The 25,491-nt window shown below is 40.9% G+C and overlaps 1 protein-coding gene across 1 annotated transcript in view; it reads right to left on the bottom strand.

The window, feature by feature from the left end:
• mdn1 (midasin AAA ATPase 1) overlaps nucleotides 1-25,491 on the bottom strand; it is a 43,889-nt gene that overhangs the window by 1,365 nt on the left and 17,033 nt on the right. The window contains exons 38-100 of the mRNA XM_052585557.1: nucleotides 25,190-25,387; nucleotides 24,991-25,098; nucleotides 24,702-24,890; nucleotides 24,521-24,610; nucleotides 24,012-24,275; nucleotides 23,663-23,927; nucleotides 21,914-22,073; nucleotides 21,156-21,272; nucleotides 20,827-21,035; nucleotides 20,376-20,524; nucleotides 20,083-20,282; nucleotides 19,315-19,538; nucleotides 19,099-19,212; nucleotides 18,776-18,905; nucleotides 18,586-18,692; nucleotides 18,345-18,478; nucleotides 18,098-18,258; nucleotides 17,888-18,008; nucleotides 17,137-17,353; nucleotides 16,762-16,999; nucleotides 16,196-16,322; nucleotides 15,756-15,920; nucleotides 15,413-15,627; nucleotides 14,786-15,173; nucleotides 14,587-14,699; nucleotides 13,350-14,007; nucleotides 12,598-12,759; nucleotides 12,152-12,437; nucleotides 11,821-12,059; nucleotides 11,412-11,507; nucleotides 11,202-11,296; nucleotides 10,972-11,096; nucleotides 10,678-10,830; nucleotides 10,277-10,386; nucleotides 10,112-10,185; nucleotides 9,600-9,783; nucleotides 9,299-9,452; nucleotides 8,918-9,064; nucleotides 8,644-8,770; nucleotides 8,456-8,561; nucleotides 8,206-8,321; nucleotides 7,644-8,063; nucleotides 6,932-7,155; nucleotides 6,573-6,713; nucleotides 6,296-6,474; nucleotides 6,046-6,207; nucleotides 5,690-5,827; nucleotides 5,323-5,461; nucleotides 4,864-5,168; nucleotides 4,475-4,610; nucleotides 3,680-3,996; nucleotides 3,429-3,590; nucleotides 3,014-3,115; nucleotides 2,647-2,845; nucleotides 2,354-2,518; nucleotides 2,116-2,273; nucleotides 1,628-1,717; nucleotides 1,388-1,503; nucleotides 1,036-1,210; nucleotides 791-864; nucleotides 532-646; nucleotides 319-385; nucleotides 66-208 (exon numbers count right to left, since the gene is read on the bottom strand). Coding sequence (XP_052441517.1) covers nucleotides 66-208; nucleotides 319-385; nucleotides 532-646; nucleotides 791-864; nucleotides 1,036-1,210; nucleotides 1,388-1,503; nucleotides 1,628-1,717; nucleotides 2,116-2,273; nucleotides 2,354-2,518; nucleotides 2,647-2,845; nucleotides 3,014-3,115; nucleotides 3,429-3,590; nucleotides 3,680-3,996; nucleotides 4,475-4,610; nucleotides 4,864-5,168; nucleotides 5,323-5,461; nucleotides 5,690-5,827; nucleotides 6,046-6,207; nucleotides 6,296-6,474; nucleotides 6,573-6,713; nucleotides 6,932-7,155; nucleotides 7,644-8,063; nucleotides 8,206-8,321; nucleotides 8,456-8,561; nucleotides 8,644-8,770; nucleotides 8,918-9,064; nucleotides 9,299-9,452; nucleotides 9,600-9,783; nucleotides 10,112-10,185; nucleotides 10,277-10,386; nucleotides 10,678-10,830; nucleotides 10,972-11,096; nucleotides 11,202-11,296; nucleotides 11,412-11,507; nucleotides 11,821-12,059; nucleotides 12,152-12,437; nucleotides 12,598-12,759; nucleotides 13,350-14,007; nucleotides 14,587-14,699; nucleotides 14,786-15,173; nucleotides 15,413-15,627; nucleotides 15,756-15,920; nucleotides 16,196-16,322; nucleotides 16,762-16,999; nucleotides 17,137-17,353; nucleotides 17,888-18,008; nucleotides 18,098-18,258; nucleotides 18,345-18,478; nucleotides 18,586-18,692; nucleotides 18,776-18,905; nucleotides 19,099-19,212; nucleotides 19,315-19,538; nucleotides 20,083-20,282; nucleotides 20,376-20,524; nucleotides 20,827-21,035; nucleotides 21,156-21,272; nucleotides 21,914-22,073; nucleotides 23,663-23,927; nucleotides 24,012-24,275; nucleotides 24,521-24,610; nucleotides 24,702-24,890; nucleotides 24,991-25,098; nucleotides 25,190-25,387 — 10,962 coding nt within the window. The remainder of the gene's footprint in view (nucleotides 1-65; nucleotides 209-318; nucleotides 386-531; nucleotides 647-790; nucleotides 865-1,035; nucleotides 1,211-1,387; nucleotides 1,504-1,627; nucleotides 1,718-2,115; nucleotides 2,274-2,353; nucleotides 2,519-2,646; nucleotides 2,846-3,013; nucleotides 3,116-3,428; nucleotides 3,591-3,679; nucleotides 3,997-4,474; nucleotides 4,611-4,863; nucleotides 5,169-5,322; nucleotides 5,462-5,689; nucleotides 5,828-6,045; nucleotides 6,208-6,295; nucleotides 6,475-6,572; nucleotides 6,714-6,931; nucleotides 7,156-7,643; nucleotides 8,064-8,205; nucleotides 8,322-8,455; nucleotides 8,562-8,643; nucleotides 8,771-8,917; nucleotides 9,065-9,298; nucleotides 9,453-9,599; nucleotides 9,784-10,111; nucleotides 10,186-10,276; nucleotides 10,387-10,677; nucleotides 10,831-10,971; nucleotides 11,097-11,201; nucleotides 11,297-11,411; nucleotides 11,508-11,820; nucleotides 12,060-12,151; nucleotides 12,438-12,597; nucleotides 12,760-13,349; nucleotides 14,008-14,586; nucleotides 14,700-14,785; nucleotides 15,174-15,412; nucleotides 15,628-15,755; nucleotides 15,921-16,195; nucleotides 16,323-16,761; nucleotides 17,000-17,136; nucleotides 17,354-17,887; nucleotides 18,009-18,097; nucleotides 18,259-18,344; nucleotides 18,479-18,585; nucleotides 18,693-18,775; nucleotides 18,906-19,098; nucleotides 19,213-19,314; nucleotides 19,539-20,082; nucleotides 20,283-20,375; nucleotides 20,525-20,826; nucleotides 21,036-21,155; nucleotides 21,273-21,913; nucleotides 22,074-23,662; nucleotides 23,928-24,011; nucleotides 24,276-24,520; nucleotides 24,611-24,701; nucleotides 24,891-24,990; nucleotides 25,099-25,189; nucleotides 25,388-25,491) is intronic.

Below are 25,491 nucleotides of genomic sequence, written 5' to 3'. Positions count from 1 at the left end.
AAAAAAACACATTAAAATGTAAATGTAAAAAAAAAGAAATCATGGGGATCACTCAGAATCCTCACCCTGGAGTTTGGGTTATCCAGCACTACAAATATGACAAAGATGTTTGCGCTGCGAGCAGCCTGAACGGCAGCTGCCACTCTCTCTTTCCCTTCCAAGAACAAACCGCGACCATCAGATACTATTAGCAGTAACTGAGATGTTTCTGTTAAGAGGAAAAATGAAACAAATCAAAGACATGCATTAGATCAGAAAGAAAACAAGACTCATAGCTAAGGGCTGCTTTGTTCAAATCAGTGCGATCAATTATTTTACCAGTATTTGTTGAGCCAGGGGTCTGCTGTTTGGCTGCCATGAACATATTTGTCGAAGTCTCTAAAAACTGAAAGGTAAAATATGCCAAATGCTTTTCATTTTCAGTGGGATAGAATCTGACAGTCCTCAGTTTAAACATACAACAAGATAATGCAAATAAATGTAACAGAAAACATTAAAAAGAAACAAAATCAAGACCATAGAGATATTTACTTGAGCTATTCTGGTCTTTTTCTGCTGGAACTGACAGAGACGCAGTATTTTTGCTCCTGTTTGGTCATTGAACTGCTGATGGAAGGGATGGAGCAGCTGGACACTTTCTCCAAAACTACAGCAAGTGAATTAAAAGAAGGATAAATGAGTGTGTGGGTGCATGCATTAATTCATTTATTCAAGCAAAAAATAGAAAAACTGAGAATCTTTGCTCCAATATTGCTCGGCCGTAAGAGTAAAAAAAAAACTGTGAACTCACCTGCACACAGCCACCTGACCCACTTCCAAAAGTGTGAGAGCATTCACTATGACTGAAACCGACTCGAATGCCAGCTACAGAGACACACACGATATCAAATACAATATTAATTTAAATAAATAGGGTAACACATCTTTGCATAATGAACAGGTTTAAATTAGGGCTGTCACTATTGAGAATAACTGTAAAAAATATAATATGTTAAGACTACATTTAATATCTAACGTGATTTTGGGAAACTGTACCTGTTTGGAGTGGTTGTCCACCATACTGGAGGAGTCATCCACGGCCAGGCAGATCTGGTAGTTTCTCTTACTGGGTTTTGTTCTCCTCAGCCAGATCTTATCCTTGCGGAACTGACTGGCGATGTAAGGAATGACCTTGCGCATGTTCAGCCGTTTGCCTGTGCGGAAGTCTCCCCTGTGCAGGATCATGAAATAGTGTTAATGGAAAACTGTTGAGGAGAACTGAAAGAAAACCCAAATGTTGAGGGTCTGAACTAATGAAAGAACGACATCGGAGAAGACACTCCTTTAAATGATCATTCGTAAGTATAAATGCTTCTTTTGAGGTTGGATGGGAAGGTAAAGGACCGACCTTAGTTTGGCAGCCTGTGTGGGCTCCAGGACAAGCCGGAGCTGCTCACAGAGCTGCTGGGACAGAAGAGATGTCAGGGCCTGGTACTGATGCCACAGCGCTGCTGCCACACTCTCCTGAAGGACAAAAACAACAACAACAAAGAAATGGATTAATGAATTATATTGATTTATTACAGTTTCAATATGTGAGAAGAAGAGAAGAAACTCCGTTGTCATGTGACTGGTGTTATGATGTCACCTCTTCCTGGGATCCTAAAGTCTGTCTCTGCCAGGCCTCCAACTGCAGCTCCATCTCTCTTCTCAGCTCTTCTGGGTTCTTCAATGGTGCCTGATCGAACACAAATATATATGCTGAATGTAATAAAGCGGTTTGCCCATCATGGCAGCATTAATTTGATAAAAAAATACAGTAAAAACAGTAATATTGTGAAATAATATAACCGTTTTCGGTTTCATATTGAAATTCATTCCAGTGATAGCAAAGTTACGCTACTACCCCAGTCTTCAGAGTCACATGATCCTTCAGAAATCAGTCTAATAAGCTGATTTGCTGATCAAGAAACAACTTCATGATTAGATGGTTTAAAAATGATATAACTTAGATAATAAGCAACATTATAAATGTCTTAACTCTCATTTATGCTTCATTTATGCATCCTTGCTAAATTACAGTATTAATTTAATTAAGACAAACGAACCTGCTGGAGTAAGCATAAATCAACATACCGTTTGCATGTCCATGAGTAATTCAGGCACAGTGTGGATGGTGGACTCATCACTCCTCTCCTTCATCTCTTCTTCATTACTGCTCCTCTGTGTCTCTGGCTTCTCCTTTTCTTCTTCACTGGCCTGTTTCTGTGCCTCCAAGTCCCCACACTCCAAACCTGATAGAGAATGGATGGACGTTAACCATGGACAAACAGGTTACATGTGTGCACACAGTTGATGGATGTTAATATTCCACCTTTCTGAGAAGCTTTGTTGTCGTCGAGCTTCTCAGGTTTAAGCTCCTGGGCTTCAACAGCTTGCAGGTCCTTTTCTTCCTCCACATCCATTGCAATGTCTTCTTCTTCATCCTCCTCTTCCTGTTTCACCCCAGCTGGCTTCTGCTGTTCTGCACTTGCAGCATCTACGAACAAGATAGTCAGAGACTTTACATGGAATGTAATTCATTGCAGGGCAGATTCAAACCTGTCTGAATTAAAAAAAGTTAAGTATTTGGTGTGCACTTTACACAAACTGAAAACAACTCCTCACCATATGTCTGGGCATCGTATCTCTCCTCTCCGTGTTTAATGTGCTCGTACAGGTCAGACTCCTGTTGAGTGTTGGGCTGAGACTGATCTTGTGTTTTCTCCTCTCTGTTGTCAACCGTACGCAAACGTTTATTCACACGCTCATTATAATCTCCCATTGAGCGTTCATTATCTGCCTTTCCAGGTTTGCGTTTGAAGCTCTGGTAAAAAAATAAAAGAAAATAAATAAGAGAGGCTTTGAGACAGCTTTTCTATATTTTACACTTTGTGCCTTTATGTTGTGATTTGAAAACTGCACTGTTCTCAGCAACAAGACAAAATACCACAATGAAATAACTGAGCAAATAATGGTGAAGTGAAACACTGACCTGCGTGTTTCTCTGCCTCTGTTTTTGTGAACTCATGCTGGCCATCAGCTTGGAGTCGTGCCCCTCAGACTGACTGGCGTCTGCGGCCCCGCTGCCATCCTCCTGTGGATGTGGATCATTTACATAAAGCATTTACTCAACTGAGCTCCAAAACTGACAACAATTTTATACTGACTATAGAAATTTCATTTACAGATTCAATTAAATATTCCAGGTATATCTGAGTGAAAGGGGACTTCACATCTAATGGGAACTGATAACTGATTGGATTGTTGGATCGTTGTTGTTTGCTAATTGATGCAGTCTCATGTGAGTGACACGAGACTGATGAGACAAGTACTGTCCCGTCATTAATGGGCACAATGTTTTTGATTAAAGATTAGTATTTTTTTTAGTAAGGCTGACACTTGCACACCTCCTTCGCCTGGTCTCTCTCTGACGCAGCTCCAGCCAGCTCTACTGCGGTCTCACTCTGGACGTTCTCCTCTCCTGTCTGTCCATCTGACGCATGTTCCTTCCTCTCTGCAGATTCCATCTGTGCTTCATCATCATCATCCTCACCCTTGTCCTCTTCCTCCTGTGAAATGTCAGATTGGGTGAGTCTTTTTCCTCTGCATGTTTGTATAACTACACATTTCCATAACAAATTACTTCTGAACAACACACCTTTGGTGTTTGCCCTTGATCGGCTGGAATAGACTTGTTCTCATCTCGCCCTTCTTCCTGTCCTTTATTTTTCTCCTCCTCCTCCTCTTTCTCCTCTTCTTCATTCTCTCCTCTTTCATCCGTTTCAGACTCTTGATTCTCTGATTTGTCTGCTCCTTCCTTCTCTTCTGCTTTGTCTTCTTCTCCCTGTTCCTCTGTCTGTCCTTCTTGTTGCTCATCGGTCATCTCTTCTCCACCTTCCTCCGACCCATCTTTCTCTTCTTCCTTGTTCTCATCCACCTCCATGAGTTTGTCATCTATATCAAATGGATTCTCCTCTGAAACAAAAGGAATAAGTGTGTGAAAAACAAAGCTCAAATTAAGAACAATTACAGTTAAACCAATTTCATAGCACATGTACACTGCTGTTCATTTCCCATTAGGATGCATTTAATAGATTAAAGGTGATAATAAAGGCATTTATAAATAACGTTACAAAAGATTTCTATTTCAAATGAATGTTGCTCTTTTGAACTTCTTATTAATCAAAGAATCATGAAAAAATGCCTCATTATTCCAACAAAACAAATAAGCAGCACAACTATTTCATGAGCAGCAAATGATCATGATATTACAATTCTTTCTGAAGGATCATGTAACACTAAATATATTTTAGATATTAGTGTTCTTCTGTATTTTTGATGCAGCCTTGGTGAGCATAAGAGTCTTCTTTCAAAAACATGACCAAATATTCGCAACCCTAATGTTTGAATGGTAATATATCTGTTAGAGGAGATGCCTGAATACTGAACATACCGTCTCCTTCCCCTCCCTCTTCATCCTTGCCATCTTCATCCAGGTTGAGATCATCTGGCAGATCCATGGCTTCAGGTTCTGCCGCCTTCTCCTGCTTACCGTGGTACGGGTCTACTTCATTTTCATCAAACTCACGCTACAAACACACACACACAAATACACAAACATACATGAACATGTTGTTATAAACATTTTACTATGCTCTCTTCCACTGGGTTCACAGTTTTGATATTGAGGGAAAGAAATGGTGAAGATTGATATGGGCGTCATGAGTTTGAATCCCAGCTCATGGATCCTTGCCAATCCCCCTCATCCATCTCCTTCACATTGTTTCCGGTTAGTTTTACACTGTCCTGTCTAAATAAATTAAAAACAGGTGCAAGACTGACCTCATCCAGCTGTTCATGGATTTTCTCCTTTTCTTCCTCATCTTTCAGGTGATCTTTGTCCTGGTTCTTATCTTTGTTTGACTCTCCAGCATCCGTGTTGTCATCCTTTGCCACCAGCTCTGACTCTCCCTGATCCATTCCTGGACCAGACTCTTCCTCTTTATCGCTGTCAGCATCATCCTCATCATCCTCTTCATCTCCCCACATTCTCTCGTCCAGAGTATCTGTCTGACCGTCACCCAGATCCCCCATCTTCTTATCTAGCTCCTCATCTTCTTCCTTATCAGAGTCTTCTTCATCCTCCCCTAAACAGGAGACAAGAGATTCACATCATTATGTTTTTTCTAATTCTTTGATTGATTGTGAAATTCAAGCTATATATTGTACTATTTGCACCTGCTAAAAAAAACATTTTCAGTTCAATCTGTAAACTAACTGAGTAACGGTAAATACAGTCACCTGGCTCTTGGTCTGTGCCGTCATGCATCTTTCCATCAAAGTCTTCAGACATCTCAATGGCATTGTCCTCTTCTTTAACATCCTGTTTGTTTTGCTCCTCCTCCTTCTTGTCCTGACCCTCCTGGAAGGTGTCTTCAACCTGTACAAAGGGCAAAGGTTCAGAAATTTAGATTTCAGTTCAGAAATTCATTTTTACGCCAGTCCAGTTTTTAAATTTCAATCAAGTTCAGAATTTAATTTCAACTCAAGTGAGAATTCAGTATAGTGTAAAACGTAACTTCAATACCAATTCAGTTTAACTCCAGATTTCAGATCATTTAAATGTTCAAATGCTTTCTTTAACAGTGGTTTACTCCTACTAATGTACCTGATCCTCGTTCTCGATTTTGTCACTGACGTCTTTTACTCCTTCACCTTCTCCTATTCCTCCACCCTCATAATCATGGAACTCTGTGGCTCCCTCGCCGTCTCCTCCTCCCAGCAGCTCCTGGGGTAGACAGAAACCCTGTAGAGTGAAAGCAGAGAGAGGGAGAGAAAGAGAAGACAGAAGGACAGAGTAACAAAAAGGTAAAAAAATTAAAAAAGCACTATTAAATGTTTTGCAGGGCCAAAGTGGTTTTAAAGACAAACTTAATAATTTAGCAAACAGTAGCTTTTCAGATTGAACCATTCTGTTTCAGAAAGGCTCCAGTGAGCAGTGAGGGAAAGCACGTGACAGTATACCTTCTGTGCGAGTTCAGTGAAGATGTTAGCGAGGACGGACAGCAGCTTTCCTGTGGTACGGTGAGCTCCCATCATTACAGCCAGATAATACCTCACCAGCTCCGAGTACAGACACAGCATGGGCTCCAAACGCACAACACCCCTACATGCCTCTTTCAGTTCCTTCAATATTCAAAACAGACATATCCACTGTTATTTTCAGACGTAATCTGTTTGCAGATAAAACGGTTTACGTATGTGTGCGACTGACCAGTAGTTGGTGGGGCTGACAGTCATCCCGGTGTGATCCAAGTCTCTCCAGCAGCTCTGTTACGACTTCATTGATCTCTGGTAATGAGAGGCTGGACACATCTCCACTCAGGTCTTCTTCCAGTAACCTGCTCAAGTGTCCCGGTTTCAAGAGCTCCTCTGCCACCTCTGAGTCACTCTCTAGAGAAGCACACAGAAAATGAGCACACACACACACACACACACACACACACATTCCCTCGAACATGAGCTGTGTGAAATCCTGGCTGAATTCCCACCTTTCTTGCTTTCTGACTGCTGATCCTCTGCTTTTTCCTTCTCCTTCCTCTTAACAAGCGTCTGAACCGCACACAGAACCATATTTATAGTTTTCTCCAGCTGCCTGGAGAACTCAGCAGGGAACGGATGCAAGCGTCCTCCTTGCAGACAAGAAAAAAGAAAAGGGTAAATTTAGATCAATATAGACCTAGTTTATTTAATTTTCAGTGTTTAAGTTTTACCATCTAATATTTATATTTTATTAAAAAAAAAAATTGTATCAGTTTTAGTTAGTAATAACAAGCAATATGGTGTCAGTGTATTGAAAGAGGATGTAAGGACCGGACATGTCTAAGGTCTGAAGAAACTGTGCACTTACGTTTCTGTGACTGTCTGATAGAGAGCAGGTGAGTCTTCCAGGTGGTGAACTCCGTGAGACAGGTCTCCACCTCTTTCCTTGTGGCCTGGAGACCGCAGATGAGGGCAGGCTGGGTACGGAGGACCGGAATACCATCAGGAATAAAGAGTTGTTCTAGAGCCGGCATCTGACCCACCACGATGCCTAGCCGGTCCAGAGAGGAACAGCAAAGTGTGAAGTGATCCCTATAAGGAGGAGACAGGTGATAAATGTTGACGTATAATTTACATCGAAAGGGTGAAGGGTTAAGAACAGAGTTGAGACTGAATATAAAAATATCCATGACACTGTTACTGAGGACTTCAAGTAAAAAAAAAATAAAAAATCTATGCTGGAAAGAGAGCAAACAAACAAACAAACAACAATGTAAATACAAAACATTTTTGACTTTTCTAGGCCTAAAAATTAAATAAAATCAAAATCAAAACGAATTTCACTCCAGAAATGTTTCCAAAATTCTTAGTGAGGATTTTTCTAGACTAAAACAAAAAACAAAAAATGTATATTAATTACTTAAATTCACCATAGAAATTACCCCAACATTTTTAATTATGACTTTCCTCAGGCCTATAAAATATAACAAAATAAATCAAGCTTAAGGAAATAAATAAAATAAAACAACATTTTAAATCTGAACAGCTCAAATCAAATGTGACGTGTGTCTCTTACTTACCAGCTATGGACAACTCTTTCAGTGGATTCCAGGGCCAATCCATCCAGCTTCTCTTTCAGGTCTTTCACTTCCTTCGTTAGGTTCTCCAGCTTCTGCTGCACCTCTTTCCAAGCCTGCTCCCCTCTGCGCAGCAGACACGCCTGTGGCTGGATGTGCGGGGGCATGGGAGACGGGTGGCTCAGTGTGGCCTGACCCTGCATGACCTCCCCCTCCCTGGCCTCAGCAGGGGCTGCAGAAGAACCTTCAGGACAGCACTGGAGGATCCACGAGAGCTGCTGCAGAGCAACAGAGCAGTGCAGCACTGAAGACTGAGCTCTGGTGATCCAGTGCTGGAGAGGCTTCTGAGGAGGGAGACCGCTGACATCATCTTCAGAGCAGTGCGTGTTAGACTTGATGCTCTGGATAGTCTCAATCAACTTCCTGTTGTTTTAAAGTGAAAAGAATCAGATAACATGCAAACAGAAAATACAGTATTTAAGTGGATCATTCAAAATGTAGAAAACCGTTATGCTGGTTAATATCTGAATGGCAGTCAATCTAATGAATCTTGAAAGGGCAGTACCGGAGTTGGACCCAGTGCTCTGTGAGTCCTGCAAGTCTTCCTCTTTGCTTCAGCAAAAGTTTAAACAGGTGAGAAGAGAAACCTCTACATCGTTGTATATTGCCCAGCCCAAGCTCCTAGAAGGACAAAGCAAGAATAAAAAAATAAATAAAAAAACATCCCTTATTGCAGCACTCAGAGGACCACAATACAACTTTAAATCTAATGAAGATATTTAATTTGGCTCATTATATCAGTTTGAGGCCCTCACCTTAACAGCGCCTTGTAATGCCGTCAGCAAGGCGTTGCGTCTGGCCCAGGATCGATAGAAGTACTTCTCACAACCTTCCCACGCATCCATCATCTCCACAAATAACCTGTGAACATTATTACTATCAAAATAAGGCTCGGACTCTAAACTCTATGACAGGTGCTAGTCTGTAGATGCCGGTTACATACGTGTCCGCCGTGTTGTCCTGTGTCTTGACCGCAGACAGGGCTATCTTCATCTCCATGGGCTGCAGACACATCGTCTCATCTGGGTCTGCTGTATGACCCCAGGCAAGACCCTTACGGTAGGACAGACCTGGACAGAAACAAAACTCAATAAATCTGCTGTCTGCATACACTTCAAGATTGTAGAAAAAGGAATCAATTTTTGAACACATAAAATAAAAGAACCTTGATTTATAAATCAATTTTCTAACACAAACATGAAATGACTCGGACTGACCGATTTGTGCCAGCATCTTGAAGAGATCAGCCAGTGCTCTCTGTTTCTGCAGATGGATGTGCTTCACCTCTGCCTTTTGCTTCTCCTGCTCCATGCTGCGGTCCACCGTCAGGCTCTGCAGGGCCTGCACATTGGTAATTATCTCAGCTGGAACAAAAACAAATTGGAAAAAGTTAAGTTTTTGCATTAATAAGAGATATTCAAAATTCATACAACCTCAGGTATGCCTCTAATAAGCCACACACATAACATGTTAAGTAAGCTTTATTAGCCTGAGGACAGCAAATATGACAGCATAAAACAATTTAGTTTAATAATAAAAACACAAAATAAACTCCTCTATGAAGTTCTCAATCTTTATTTGAAGGCAAACAGTGATACCTGTGAACTGATCCAGGTCTTCTGAGAGCTCAGGCATAGGGGTCTTCTTTACCAGTTGAACACACAACTTTTTCATCTTCCTGGTGAGGGCAGGCAGACGGGCTTGGAGAGACGAGGGCTCTTTATCAGATGAGAGTTCCTCTGGACCATCAGCCTGATGCATTAAAAGTGTTTGAAATACAACTTTGTTACAAAACGAAACACCATGATGATCAGGATAAGGATAATAGAGGTGCTCAATAACAGAAAATCCTGTAGAATGTTTGGACAGGGCTGAAACTTCAGCTTGAGGTTCTGTTACCTGCAGATCCCGGCCCTTTCCAGGCAGGGCAGCTCTCAGAGCTCGATGAACCCTGTGAAGAGAAGTCTCCTCGGACTGTGAATCCACGTCATCCATGCTGCTGCTACTGCCCTGCTCCACCAGACACGGTGAACACGGCTCCTTCAGTGCCGCCTCAAACTTCTTCACAAACTTAAACAGGGTCCTGATCACAGACACAATGTCATAACTTTATTTTTTTAAACCATCATAGCCAGTTTGAAACCTACTGTTTTAGCAACATATAAAATATACAAGTCCCAACTAGTCTAGTGCTGAAATGTACAGTAAAAAAAACATGCTGATGAATAATGACATTTTCACTTTTTTTATGATTTTGAAGACTTTTATGCTCACAGAGACTACATTTATATTGTCAAACGGAAAGAAGGTATTATTACAGTTTAAAATAGCTGTTTTCTGTTTTAATAAACTTAAAATGTATGACCCCAAACTTTTGAAGGGTGGTGTAACGTTCAGTCAATCAGCCTCACCTATGTGTCTTCTCCACTGACTGCTTGATGGACCAAAAACTGACATCATTCCACTTGGAGATTTTGACAAAGTCCTATAGGCGTCAAGATAAACATAATATTAACTCAACAAAAGGAGACAAAATGACATCTGATGGTAGTCTTGCTTGCTCTGGTTCCACTTACTTTGAGCTCTTTCTCTATAGGGGACCTCAGCTGGGTGATCTTGGCCTGGATGCTCTCGGAGAACTGTGTGTAATATTTATAGAGATTCCACAGCAAACTGCAGAGCGAGTCTGTGAGGATAAAAGGAAGAAGTCATTCATTTAATTTGGCCTGAGCTGCATTTCCTAAAAACACTGTAAGTCTAAGTACATCGTAGACCTATTGAAATCAATGGAGCTCTGATCAACGTAGGCTTATGATGCTTTTAGGGAACGCAGCCCTGCATAGCCATCATTTCTTCACACAGCAGCACTAATACACAAAGTACCATTGAAGTCAAAAGAAAACAAACTGTACTGTTACAACATTGTATATGTGTTGTTCTGTCCCTATGGATATGCTGTAATCCAGATTTCTCTTACCGAGTCCTTCCTGTTTGGGAGCCAGCAGTACATGGCAGTGAAATCCAAGCAGCATGGACAAGCGAACAGAAAACTCTCCTAAAGTGGAGCCTTCAATGAAGGCCTGCAGGGTGGATGAGACTGACGAGAGGGAAAGATTCTCCACACCATCATCTATTGGACAAGAAAAGTGTCATTCAATGCTAACAGATAAAATGTGAGCAATCATTTATTGTACAATACAAAGCATAGGATGAAACATTTTATTACTACAATATATATATACACATATGTGTGTGTGTTCATTTCAGTCACCGGGTCTGGTGTCTGTCCTCTGCTCCTGTAGGTATCTCTCTATGAGTTGGTAAATGGACAACCAGTGCTTGGTTGAATTCTCAGCATGGCGCTTCTGTGCATTATCTAGGCTGCTTGACCAGCAGCTGCAGACATACAGTAGTTAAATACCAATTAGACCTCTATATAGCAGATGAAAGCAACTTAAGCTTTTACCATCACCTTCAGTTTAAGACGGTTTCATAACTTACTTGAGCTCAAGTTTTCTCCACTGAATGATGAGCTGTGTGATAGCTTCCAGCTCATTCCTAAGAGACACTGCCCGGCTAGCATTGTTTTCCCAGTCCTGTGAGGAAGAATGAGAGAAATACTGCTCAAAAACTGATATCTGAAACTGATGACCTAAGCTGTGCACAAACGGTCAGTAAACTACTGAGTAGTGTATGAGCTGATTCCCAAACCTGTGATTTGCTGAGCAGGATCTCCAGACCGTTTAGGAACTTTGCTAGAGGGCTGGAAAGACCAAACGCCAATATCCTCTCTATTACCATGATGATCTGCGACACATAATACAAAAGAGAGATATAAAATATATTAAAATATAAAATATATTAAAATAGAAAGCAGTTATTTTAAATTGTAATCACATTTTATAATACTTCTGTATTGTACTGTATTTTCATTCTGATAAATGAGCGTAACAGACTTTCAACAACATCAGCTCCAAACGCTGAACAATAGTGTACATTTTGTTAAATTTTTTCTTTCCTCTTATTTTTTTCCTTACGTTCCTTGGGGGTCCCTTCAACCCAATTTCAAAAAACCTGAAACATATCATTGCAATGACAGTGACGTAGCGGTCTCTCTCACCTGAACAAGTGCAGGGTGTTCGGGCCAGTCGCTCAGGCGCTGTCTCACAGCCTTACTCAGCTGTTCTAGCGCTGGGAGGCAGATCCGGGCCTGACTCATGTTGGGGTCTCTGTAGAAGTCATACGGCCCATTGCTCTGCAGAATCAGTCCAGCTGGACCTCCAGAACCGCTCACAGTGTTCTGGAGCAGAGTACTGAGGAGAAGCTGAGAGCCCATCAATTTAGGGTCCACTTCACAATCTGAGAGAGAAAGGGATAAACAGGGAACGATCAGTTGATGAGATATGTGGGGGCAGAGGTTTTCTGACTTGTATAAAATCATGCCTTCATACCCATAAGATGGTAGAAGCGGGCTATCAGTGGAGCTGTGATTTGATATGATGAAACCAGGGCACTGATGTGGTCTTTGCTGTGATTGGTTGGCGGGCTGGGTTGGTACCATAGGGACTGAGCATAAGACAAACAGAGTCTCTGATGGACCTGAACCACTGTGTTCATGCTGCTGGCCAACAGGAAGCTGCACGTCTCACTAGACGACGACTCCAGATCTGCATCATCGTCATCCTCAATAATTACTGGCTGATCAAGACTAGGTTCTGAAGTGATATCAGCAAAATCCTGTGAAAAACAACAACACCACATTATTGATCCAAAGACAAACTCTTACCGATCTGACAACAATAGAGAGGGCAACAAAACATGCAAATGTGTGTAAATCAATTATACCCCACTTGCATTTGCAAAAAACTTGCATTTGACTCTTTTAGTCCATGTTTACCTTGTGGTAAGACGGGAAAGAGCGTCTGAACTCTCTCTCTTCCTGTTGGTCCTCTGTAAGCCCTGTCCCATGCAGACGAGAGCGACTGCGGTACAGACTGGCTTCCATCTGCTCTTTTTCTCTCGCTCTCTTCTCCTGCTCGTCCCATTCATTCACTATAGCCTGGGAAAAAGATCACAGTCAGTTACAAAGCCAAAATTATCATACAAAACGAATTATCATATAATTTTTCTTCTCACAAAGAACGTCTATATCTTCATACTAAATCTACTACACCAACTAAACTAACTAAAATATTTAAAATAATTTTCATAATGTATATATAGAACATAAATAAAGCTAAAATAAATTAAACTTCTACAGACATAAAACGTAACTTAACTAAAAATTTGAAATGATGCTTTGGCAACTAACTGAACAATCAAAGTAATAAAAAACTAAAACTAAAACAGAAATTAAAAAATATAGTTAAAGCTATAACTAATAACTAACTAATACGAAAATGACACTGAAAACATAAAAATAAAAGGCAATATAAAATATTTATAAATACTAAAATAGTATATAAATAATACCAAGTTAACTTTTAACATATCCACATTATGTATTTATTTAGTATACAAATTATTTATTTATTTATTTAATTATTCATGTATTTATCCTAAAAAGTTAGATAACACCACATTAAAAATCTGAGATTCAAAATCACATTGAAATTATATTATTTGGTATATCTGTACTTCATATCTTACCTGGCAAACATGTCTGAAGAGTTTTTGCGTCTCTGCACTGAGATGCCCAGCACTCAGTGTGTGACTCTGTATGTACAGCAGCGCATTCAACAACAAAACTGCATGATCTGGGATCAAACGGCTGACCTCCGTTGCTGGCAACTGCTTTCCCAGGCCCTTTAGCATGTGCAAGCATTCCCTTGAACACAGGTAGTCTGCACAGGCCAGATCAGAGGACGCCGCTGGACTTGGAAAAGCTAGCATAGTGGACACGAGACGTGACAGACCCGGTTGGGCAGTCACCGATGAGGACACCTGAGATGCCAGGAGTCGCATGCCATGCTGCACTTGCAAAATTGCTGCTCGTAGGGGCACAACCACGTCAGGATAAAGTGGGTACTCCTCGACCAGCCGTTGGGCAAAGCGGTGCTGTGAAGCCTGCCAGACAGCCTCCTCCTTCAACAAACCCTGAACTCCCAATCTTGATTTTGGGGCCTGTAAGGCCTTCAGGAGGTGGGACAGCAGGTCACCCACTGCAGCTGGTTGGCCGATGCTGCACAGGTAGTGCTGAAGTTCCTGATACAGGCGACCATATTGGGGGTCAGGGGGACGGCAGGCTTGTTTACGACTCAGTTCACAAATCTGCTCCTTCACCTGCTGCATACGGATCCACAAGTACCTACAAACACACACAAACAACAAAAGAGTGCTTAACATCCAATTGGAAATTGGAAATGAGGGCATTTGAACATAAACAACTAAATAACAAATATTAATGCTGGACAATGATTAATCCCAATTAATCACATCCAAAATAAACGTTTTTTGTTTACATAATGTGTGTGTGTATTGTGTAAATGTATACACACATGCATGTATACTGTATATACACATTATATTATTTTATTATATATATATATATAAAATATGCTATACTGCAGTGGTTCCCAAACCTGTCCTGGAGTACCCCCAACACTGCAAGGTTTCTTTAACTCCCTAATTAAATTACATGGGTTAATGAGCTGATGAGTTGAATCAGATGTGTTTAATTAGGGAGACAAAGAAAACGTGCAGTGTTGGGGGTACTCCAGGACAGGTTTGGGAACCACTGCTATACTGTATATGTGAGTCTTATATATATATACACACACACACACAAACACACACACACACATATAAAAAATATATATTTTGGATGCGCCTTGCCCAGCACTAGCTATTTCAATATCTCTCATATCTGTCATATCATATTCATTACCTTATGCGAGGATGCTGGAAGTTGTCAGTAGTGCTACTCTCCTCAAGCTCCGCCCCTGTGAGCAGCTGTGAGGACAGACTCCGCCCTCTCCACTCTTCCTGTAGCAAAGCAAGCTGAGAGACACAAAGAAAGTCATCTTGAAGTGATTTGCTTGTAACTGAAAGGCTGCAGTAGATCTCTATTTGCAAGCTTGTCTCACCTCCTCTTGTGCATAGCGGAGTTTATAGGCTCTTTTCACTGCAGGGTCAAAAATTGTTTGTGGAGCCCAAACTTGGATTTGCAGCAGACCCATATTCACCCAAAAAACTCCAGACCGGGCAAGTTGGACAGAATCTTGTGCCCGGTTGTGTGCAAACTGTGTCAAGCATGTCACTAGGGTATCTAGAAAGCCCTCTGGGAGCAGATTTTCTGGCAGGCCTTCTCTGAGGGCGATCTGAATCTCCTGGGCTGCAGAAATAGGGTCCTGGCCTTCAGTCAGACTGTCACAGGATTCTGCATAGCTTTCCTGTAAACCTGGAGACAACAGCTCGGAGAGAGACTGCAGTTGTCTACGCAACACAAGTCCTTGCAACCTACAGTCAGTTAATCTACAGAGAATGAGAGAGGGAACGAGAGACAGAAAATTACAAAAGAATCACTGCACAACAGAAATGACAAAAACTGTTTATTTGAACAATTATAAAAATATTAAACATTTACCAAATTATAAAAACATTTATATAATTTTTGCAATTTAAATAAATAAATATTCATATACCATACTGTTCTCAAATATTTAAAATCTGACAAGGCGTGTTCCCTAACTAGGTGTGATATGTGTCTCTACCTGAAGTCTGCAAGCTCAGGCATAGCCATATTATCCCAGATCACAGCATTCAGATCTTGTAGCTGCCCGGTTCTCTCTCTCCACTCGCCCAGGGTCAAACGTGATGATGACAGGAAGTGTGACCCTGACGGATCCCATCGGCCACCAGCATCAGTGCTGCTCAGAACTCCCAGCATGCAGCGGGACCAGACTGCACGACTCAGCATGCCAGGACCCTTCACATCAACAGACATCACATCAAGGTTATTTATAAAGAAAAGTTATTTCTACTTGTAAAATACAATATTATATATATATATATATATATATATATATATATATTCCTCTACAAACACACACACACCGTATCAGATGGTCCCAACAGTGATCTGGAGTTCATGTGCTCCTCAGGGTTCAGCGGATTCCACTTCAGCCAGCGGTCAGGGTCGGAGGTCACGCTGCCGCTCCATAACGCTGCGAGTGTCTCAGACAGCAGCTCACACCACACCAGTGGCAGCTCCTCCACAGGCTGGGGAGGGAATTACAAGAAGACTGATCAGATTTGAAAACAGAGATGAAATTTAAGGAATAAATTTAAATATTAGTCCCAAGTGCAGCATGTGTTTCTCGGTAAATGGAGGACTGAATGCTTTATATATAACATTTATAAATGGAATGTTTAACAGAGGTCATTTGTATAGTCTGCATGATAAATGTAAAGATCAAGCTAAATAACTTTATTGTTTGTAAGGTAAATTCAACAATCATCTGTGTTCATTAATGATAACAGGTGTTTTGACAGACCCTCTCAGTGCCGAGCAGGAACCAGAGAGGCTGCAGCTGTCGGACATTCATGGGGGTCGACTGCATACAGAAGCGCAGATGGTTAGAGAAGGACCTGCGCAGGCCATCTTCAGCCTCCTTACTGCTCCTGTAGACCAAAACATGCAAAACAACATGAACAAAACATTACACAGAACAATGAATAAAGTCTTATTACCAGCATTGTGCTACAAGCTCCTACTTTACAAAATCAAGTGCCAATTTCCAGTGTTATTGTTTATGAAAATTAACACTTATATAAAACTTTCAGCAAATTTAGATAAAGTTCAAAATGAAATGTAAATATTAGATTTAAAAAAAAATCTGAAAAATTCAATTACTAATATTACTGAAACTGAAATATATATATATATATATATATATATATATATATATATATAAAAAGAAAAAAACGACCTATTAAAAATATAATTAATTTAAAGTACTATAAAATACTATAACAGTATAAACAACAATAATAATGACAGTGTCATTAACCTGCCAAATGGATTGTTTTATAATAATTTTGTAGAGAGACACAATCATACCTTGGTGTGACTGAGAGGTACAGCAGGTCTGTGGTGACTTTCATTTGGTTAAGGACTGCCAGCTCCTCCAGTGCAGGCCACAGCTGAGCCCTGCGTGCAAGCTGTAGTAAAACCTCCCGGCCTGGGGCGGCACTGTCTCCAACTTCTTCATTATCTTCTGAAAGAGAGTCCAGCAGGCCACAGGAAGCCATATGACCCTGCTGCTGATCCACACAGCTCACAAGCCTCTCCAGAACCCCTGGATAGAACGAAAAAAATATTCTGTGTCACTAAACTAAGCGCTCAGGGTTTGGCTGGTTATATGGTCTAGCACTACACACCTTCATGCCCACAGTTCTTACTAATTACTGTCCAAAATGTAAGTGGCTAGTTTACCTGAGTTCTGAGGCTCCAGCAGGATGTTGGCCTGAAGCACCAAACCCCAAGCTTCCAGTAGAGCTTCTTTGGAGTCAATTCCCATGGCCACACCGCGGAGACGAGACACCTCTTGTTTCCACAGGGATGCAAGGCTGTTGTCCAGTCGCAGGTCCCTAACATCCAAAGCCCTGCAAAGCACTCGCAGACGGGCTGCACATTCAGCCACCACCTCCAGCTGCACAGAAGGAAGGACATCTCAAACTTTTGATAGACTTGATAGTCTTAGTTTATTTTTATAAAAAATTCCTTTTTTGCAAAATACCTTTAATTCAGCAAGAACAAATTAAATTGTTCAAAAGTGGCAGTAAAAACATTTAGAATGATATAAAAGATGTATTTATTTTTAAATCGTAATTATATTTTACAATTTTGCAGTATTTACGAGATTGCATCAAACAAATTCGATCAAATAACCAGAGCTTTGGGAAGCAAAAGATAATCCTCTAAAAAAAAAAACATTTAAAATGCCAAATATACCAATGCCAAACTTTTGAACGGTAGTGTACAACAGGCTTTTTAGTAAATAAACTAGACTGTTTCCCAATTAGTAACATCCAGCTGAATTTCACATAAAAAAAGAAAATCTCTTAAACTTTTGAATGATAGTTTTATCTGGAGTAACCCAAAGAGCGACAGAGATAAAAACATCACTGTGCAATGGAGTTTCAAAATGGTACAATCTCTTTGTGTCCGATATTTATCGCCTAACCTTAAATGGCAGCGGTTTTCCTAATGTCTTCTGAATGCCCTTCAGAGCAGAAGCCACAGCCACAGGGCTGGAAAGTGTGTTCTGGATGGCCGTGGAGATCGTGTGTAGCTCCTGTTGGCCTCTGAAATGAACGTTCACAACATACATGTAAACACACACTACAGAACATTACATGATATTTTTCTGTCACATAATAAAGCCATTACTCACTCATAGTCACTATCCCCCATCAAAAGCTGAGGCAGCCGCAAAATGAGGTTTTTGTGCACCCACTGCCAGTGCAGGGACATCACACACACACTCCGAGTATCCGCAGACAGTGTGTTACACACATGCCAGAAACGATCCCTCCACTGCAGCAGCTGCAGGATCTGGACACAAACACATCACCTTAAACCCACTGCAGAACGGGGCAGCACGGCTATAATGAATATGCTCTCTGGAATAAAATTCTGACCTCAAACATGAGGTGGTCGGAGATGTAGGGCTGGCCCGACTGCACAGCTTCCAGTACAAATGAATCCCACAGGTCGAAGAATGAGCGCAGGTGCATCAACACTGGATGAGGCAGGTGGCCAATGTCAACCGTCCCTATAAAACCCGGTTTTATAATGTGAATAGTGACACAAAGCCCAAGCTTTTTCATTCTAATGTCAAAAGTGTATATTTAACAAGGCTGTGGGAGTGAGTGTGTGTACCTTTTGAGAAAGAAGTGGCCAGTCTAAGTGCACTGTTATGAGGCGAGCTGTTTCCAGCACTGCTGTTAATAGCTGCACTCTCCTCTCGGTCCATCAGCAAAGTGATTCTTTCAAAACATAAAGCCATTCGTTTCTGGACATCTGCCACTTCACTGGAATATTTTTTGTGCTAAAAATGATAAGGACTTACCTGTTGGCAACAGCATTCAGGGCTTCCATGAATTCCATGTATCTCTCCTCATCCTCAAAGTTGCATGTGTTTGCCAAAATGTCCAAGTACTGCTTGTTCCAGCGCATGTCGACCAGAATCCTGTAGTCGTCTGGTGAAGAAACAACATTTAGGAACTCCACACGTCAGCAACTGTTATATGAGTTTTGTTTTTTGGAACTATGATTCAGATTTTTACACATAAATAAATAAATATTAAAAGGCAATGAAGAATGCACTCCCAATGCATTTAACTTCAATAATGTGGTTGAATTCAGAATGAAATCATATTCAGCAGAAAATACCTGTGCTGTGTGGTTGCAAGAGCTCTGCCAGACATTTGCCTTTCCCGATAAGCTTGCTGTTGAATACGGCCTTCAGTGCTGTGCATCCTGCCTCCAACTGCATCAGAGCTGCATCTGCAAGCACCATTATGATCCCAGGCCTCAAAAATATGATCTCAGGACAACAAAAGCTTTATTAAACACATTAAAAAGCTTGCTTTTTCCTTTACAGCATACCTGCATGTTTGTACATTTTGGTAAGGTGGGAGAGCCAGCTGGTTCTGAGGACCCAGTCACTGTGAGAAGCTCTTTCTGTCAGTATTTTAACAGCTGTCGGGAGGAGGCGAAGGGCATCCTCAGCTCCACCGTCCAGTCCTCCACCGCCAGAAAACTGCAGCCCATCCAGCACAGCACCGCTCTGCATTGCCCTCTGCAGGTCAACCAGGCTCAGTGGACGATTTCTGAATCAGTCAAATGTTATTACTATAATTAATAATAATATATTATTACATTACTATAACTACAGTTTACAGTTTTCTTTTACGTGCAAAAAACGTAAAAGTGTTTTTGCTAACTGAAATAATAATAGAATAATTGAACTAAATGACTAATTACTGAAAATGTCATGGTTCAAAAATTACTATATATAATGAATTTATTGTTATGATTAAGTTATAACGGCAGTTTCACTTATGCATTATCTATCAAATATATAATCAAACAAACAAAATACTGAATTCAAACAAAAAAGAAAAACTGATTCTAAAACTTCTAAGACAGGACAGTAGAGAGAGGGGAGCGGAATCAGCATAGAGTTCGATACAGGAATCGAACTTGGGTCGCTTTGAGCACAGTTTCGCTTTTAATGTCGGTGCCAACAAATATGAATAACTTTAAATGTGAATAACTTTCATGACCACAAACAATATTAGAATCTTATTTACAACCAATGACTTGGCCAATTATGAAATACAAAATGGTTAGTTTGTATTGTGTAGTTCTGACCTTTTTCCGTAAAGACTGAGAGTGTTGAGGCAGTACAGGAGGACCTGTCCGTCTCTCTGGACACTGGAGAAACACGAGTCCTCAGTGCACATCAGCGCTGAGGGGATGCGGTCCGGCCACACACCCGCACATAGCAGCCCACTGCCCCAGTCCTCAGAGTCCAGCACTGCCAGCTGCCTCTCAATGACTTCCTGAGCCAGCTGAGACAGGAAGTGAGACGTAAGTTTGATGTGTCATCATTTTATGGCATCATATTTTATCTTGCTGTGGTTTTTAGACAAACATCTATGTACCTGCTGGTTAGCAGTGGTGCGTTGACAGAAAGCATAAGCCTCTCCACAGGCCTGTAAGAGAGCACTGGGCAGATCAACTCCTCTCTGGAGCTGACCAGACAACAGAGACGCAGCATGGAGCAGAGATGACAAGGATGATGCAGGTGAGTCTAGAGGACAGTAAAGAGAGCATATCCATCAGAACACATCTAACGATCTATAGTAAACTAAAATAAAACCATAAAAAAAAAATATTTAAAAAAACAAACTTATTTTCATTTTGCTTAACTTGATATGCTAAAATAACTAAAACTGAAATAAAAATAAATTAAAATCTAGACACAAAAAAGTAACTAATAATTAAATAAATAAACATTTTTAAAATATATATATAAAAAAAAATCAAAACATAATAGTATAATAGTATCTCAACGATAAAAAAATAACACTTTTGATCCAATCACACACTCACCCCATATTGTGCTCTTGACTTCTGAATGAATGGAGATCAGCAGGTCACACACACAGTCTCCCGTCACACCCAGGGTGTGTAACACCATCTTTAGATCCAGGGTGTCCCAGCACACTCCCTCATGCTCACCAGGGATGTAGATCTCAACACCACGGTTTCTCATGGCTCGAGAGATTTCCCCATGTGTGGGATCCATGGTGAGGAACAACCTGAAAAACACAAAGGGAAACAGGACTGAACAGAGGCAGAGAGTCTCACAGAACTGTACTCTCACATTAGATTAGAAACGGTTCAGCAGGATGTGATGGTGGTTCAGGATTTGCTTGTACCTGAAGTTAGGGTGGGGTGTGATGGTGGGTGTGGTTCCATCAATGATCCCTCGTTCATTAATGGTCAATGACCCGCCAGGCTCCAGAAGGGCATTCAGTCGATCCAACACTGAAGGGCTGTAACACGAATAGTTCATAGTGAGTTATTTTATTACATGTCTACCTGGAATACATTATTTACACTAGTTGTATAACTCTAAACAAAAAAAACAATACCGTATTTTCCGGACTATAAGTCGCACCTCAGTATAAGTCACATCAGTCCAAAAATACGTCATGACAAGGAAAAAAACATAAGTCGCACTGGAATATGATCGCATTTATTTAGAACCAAGAGAAAACATTACCGTCTCCAGCCGCAAGAGGGCGCTCTGAGCAGCATAGAGTGCCCTCTCGTGGCTGTAGACAGTAATATTTTCTCCTGGTTCAGTTCTCTTGGTTCATGTCAAATTCATTTTGATAAATAAGTCGCACCTGACTATTAGTCACAGGACCAGCCAAACTATGAAAAAAAGTGTGACTTATAGTCCGGAAAATACGGTATATCATGACCAAATCGCCATGTTTTATTTTTCAGTAATAAGTGTTGATGAGATTGTTATATCAGTGCAGATCATCCAACATATATCAGTTATAGCAGTGTCTAGAAGTCAGTGACTTTTTGTGTTATTAATGTGTCACTGAATCGTTTACTCAACCAATTCATTAAAACACAGACTTGACTACAAGTCATTATTACTTTTTTACAATTATCTGACCTGCAGAAGTTGACATTGTCCATGAGCAACCAGTCTCCAGCCTGCAGCGCCTGAACTAACGTCCCATCCAGCCACTCAAAGCCCCCATGAGTCCAGCCGTCCTGCATTTGGGCCAACCGCTCCTTCAGTAGAGTGAAGTCCATCTGCAGCTTTGACATGTCTGCAGGAGACAATCAGAGATTTTATGACACTCAAACACTCAAAATGTAAACAAGGCAAAAAAAAAAGGACTTATTTTTTCTTATTTTAATTAACCGTCATAATATATATATATATATATATATATATATATTAGGGGTGTAACGGTTCACAAAATTCACGGTTCGGTTCGATACGATACACTGATGTCACGGTTCGGTTCGGTTCGGTTCGATACGTTTTAGATACAGCAAAATGTAAAAACATCTCAACTTTTCAGAATGCCGCAAGCGCACCGCGGGTCATGTGACAAGAACCAACCAATCAGCTTCATCCTTTCCCGTAACAACGTTGAGAGCTCAGCCAAGATGAAGGAACAGCTGATCATAGTTGTATATGGATTGCAATTTTGAAATAAATTCAGTAGCAGAGCTACTGCAAGCGATTTTTAGAGCTGCAAATCCATTTATCCTTCGCTGAAATTTCCGCGTCTCATGGAGAGAGCACGTCATTGTTGCTTAGCAAAGACAGACGCCTCATGAGCGCTTCTGTCCGAGCGCTTTGGAAAGGAGGAGAAAGACGCGCTTAGCGTTTTCCATGCGTTTTTAGGCACGATATGTGAACGGCCCCTAAGGCGCTCGCTCACTCAGCACGCGCTGAAGGCTCGTTGCAAAATGTCTAATGCATTTAACAGACCAGAAATATAAGATCCTAAAATAACCAACAGGTCTGGTGTTTGGGTTGGTTTTTTACCTGTAAGCTATAGTGTCTAAATGCTGCAGGGATAGTTTGCTGCGTGCATGTTTCTCCTTTTTTTCGTCTTTTCCCAGATAGTACTGACGCATATATCCCAGATATTCCCGCTGTTTTTTTTTTGTTTTTTTTTTGTAATCCCGCTGGTGTACCCTGTCATGTTGCAGATGCGACATACCGTTGTTTTTTTATCCACCACTCTCTTGCCATCACCATTATAGCTTAAAGGGAATCCAAAGTGCACCCAAACACCAGACCTGTTGGTTATTGGAGGATCTTCTCATTTCTAGTCTGTTAAACGCATTGGCTATTTTGCAACGAGCCTTCAGCGCGTACTGAGTGAGCGAGCGCCTGCTGAGTAGCCTAACATAAACATATAAGATGGTGTTTTTTTCTTCTTCGGGAGTGTCAGGGGCGTTGCCTGTTACGTTGTTTGGGTTATTGGGCTACCTTGTTGAACGCATATCATTATATTTCTTTCTCTCTCTTTTTTTTTTTTTCAAATATAATTAATTACTCCAACGAACCGTTCGGTATACATAATGCGTACCGCGTACCGAACCGAAAGCGTCGTACCGAACGGTTCAATACGAATACGCGTATCGTTACACCCCTAATATATATATATATATATATATATATATATATATATATATATATATAAATATTATAACATGTATTACTTAATATACTAAAAATATGTAAAAAAAATAAATTAAAAAATTTCAACCCATTCTCATTCTCCCAAATCATTCTTACTCAAATTCAAATCCAAATCCAAATGTCTCAGAAAACCAATTGGTTAAGTTGAAAAGCATACAGAAGACAAATACTGTCTGCTGTAGTGCAGTGTCTTACCTGTTAAGACCTTGAGTTTAGTGTTGAGTTTGTGCAGCAGAACAATGATGACCTCCAGTTTGTTTAAAGCCTCAAACGTGACCATGCCCTCTGTGGTATCCAGACCCTCCTCTCTCAGCCAGCGGCGGAAAGTGCTCCACGTGCTCAACAGAAACTCAGTGTCCTGCACCGCCCCGTCCAATGACATCAGACCTCGTCTGGTCACCATGGCCACCACATAGTCCATGCTCTCCAAGACCTGCTGCCATGGCCGTATGATGTCCACCTAAAAACAATCACAAGTTATCACAATCCAAATAATCCCACCAAATTAGTGAAATATTCAACTTGTCTGTCATTTCCAAGTGACCTGCTCAAAACCACCCAGCAGCTCCGTTGTGTCCATGGCGCTGTTCATGGCCATGACCCTCAGTCTGTGTCCCGTTAACAGCGCAAGCAGATGCACTAGACTGCTCTTTCCACTCGCAGTGGGACCCACCAGTATGACCATCCACCCCATCTCCACACACTTCATCAGGGCTTCCAGAGGGTGCAAAGAATGATGGGTAATCGACAAAGGAGGATCCAGAGCAATAGGTGCCCCTCCACTACGCTGCAGGACTGAGTAACCCAACTGTATGTGTGTGAAACAGAGGAAGAAATATTATCAAACACCAATGTTTATTCATGTTAAAGACTTTTATTATACATACAATTTATTATAGAGTATATATATATATATATATATATATATATATATATATATATATATATATATATATATATATATATATATATATATATATTCACACAAGATTAAAAACCAATTATATTATACTAACCAATTATATTATATTATATTATATTATTCTGACCAACCTGTAAGTTCAAAGGGGTGATATGGAACTGTCTGGAGCCCATATAAGGTTCAAAGTCTTCTCCAAACACCTTCCTAAACACTGCTAACACCTGAGGATAGAACACGTATTAGTGATCAACGGCTTTATCTTCATATCTCCAGGTTATGAGTGATAAATGGTAATTAAATTAGCATTGTTACCTGAGCCTTGTCTGCCTCGGTCCTCATGCGGTCAGCGTACACAAGTCCAACATGCTGGCCAGGGTTGAAGAAGCCTGGTGATTGGTCGGTCTGCATCAGCTGGCACCAACGGAACAGGTCACGGAGATTAAACTCCCATGGTCCTCCGATCTGGCCCCATTTCCTTTCAACTGTCACTTCTTGGACAAGCTTAGGAAACAGGAAATCAAGATATATGGGGAGGTGTCAAATAAAAGAGCTTGAGCAACAGAAAAACACCTGACAGTGAAGTTGAGCATCGCCCACTTACCCGGCTACTAAACTGCACCATTTTTGAAATGATCGCATTGTCAATGTTAGGAAAGATGGAGTCACCAATGAACTGCATGTCTTCATTGGTTAGTGCATCCACATAAACCTGAATAAAGAAAATACAGAACGCAGATCCATATCCTCAATCAAATGTGTATTTTTTTTTTCAGAAAACACAGAAAATGATTCAATCTTACCTGCGTGAATCTGTTTAGGAAGGACTTGGGAAGGCCTTTGCGTCCTCCTCCCTGTGTGAAAGGGTTTTGGCAGCCAAAGATCTTGGTCTTCCCATGCTGAACGTGGAAGCGCATGCCCAGCTCAGGGATGTAGATCTCAGCACGATGGTCAAAGCAAGCGTTCAGACCTTCCAGCACTGACTGAGAGGCCAGATTCAGCTGGAGAGATAAGAGGAAAAAAAACAACAATCATTAAAGCTACTCAACTAAAATAAAGAGATATTTCAGAGTTATCAATTCTTTATAAAAAATAAGACCGAAAC

This window comes from Carassius gibelio, chromosome B20 (genome assembly GCF_023724105.1).
Source record: "Carassius gibelio isolate Cgi1373 ecotype wild population from Czech Republic chromosome B20, carGib1.2-hapl.c, whole genome shotgun sequence".
Taxonomy (NCBI): Eukaryota; Metazoa; Chordata; class Actinopteri; order Cypriniformes; family Cyprinidae; genus Carassius; species Carassius gibelio.
The sequence above is the reverse complement of the archived record's forward strand: the minus strand, read 5'-3'. Positions and strand labels throughout refer to the sequence as shown.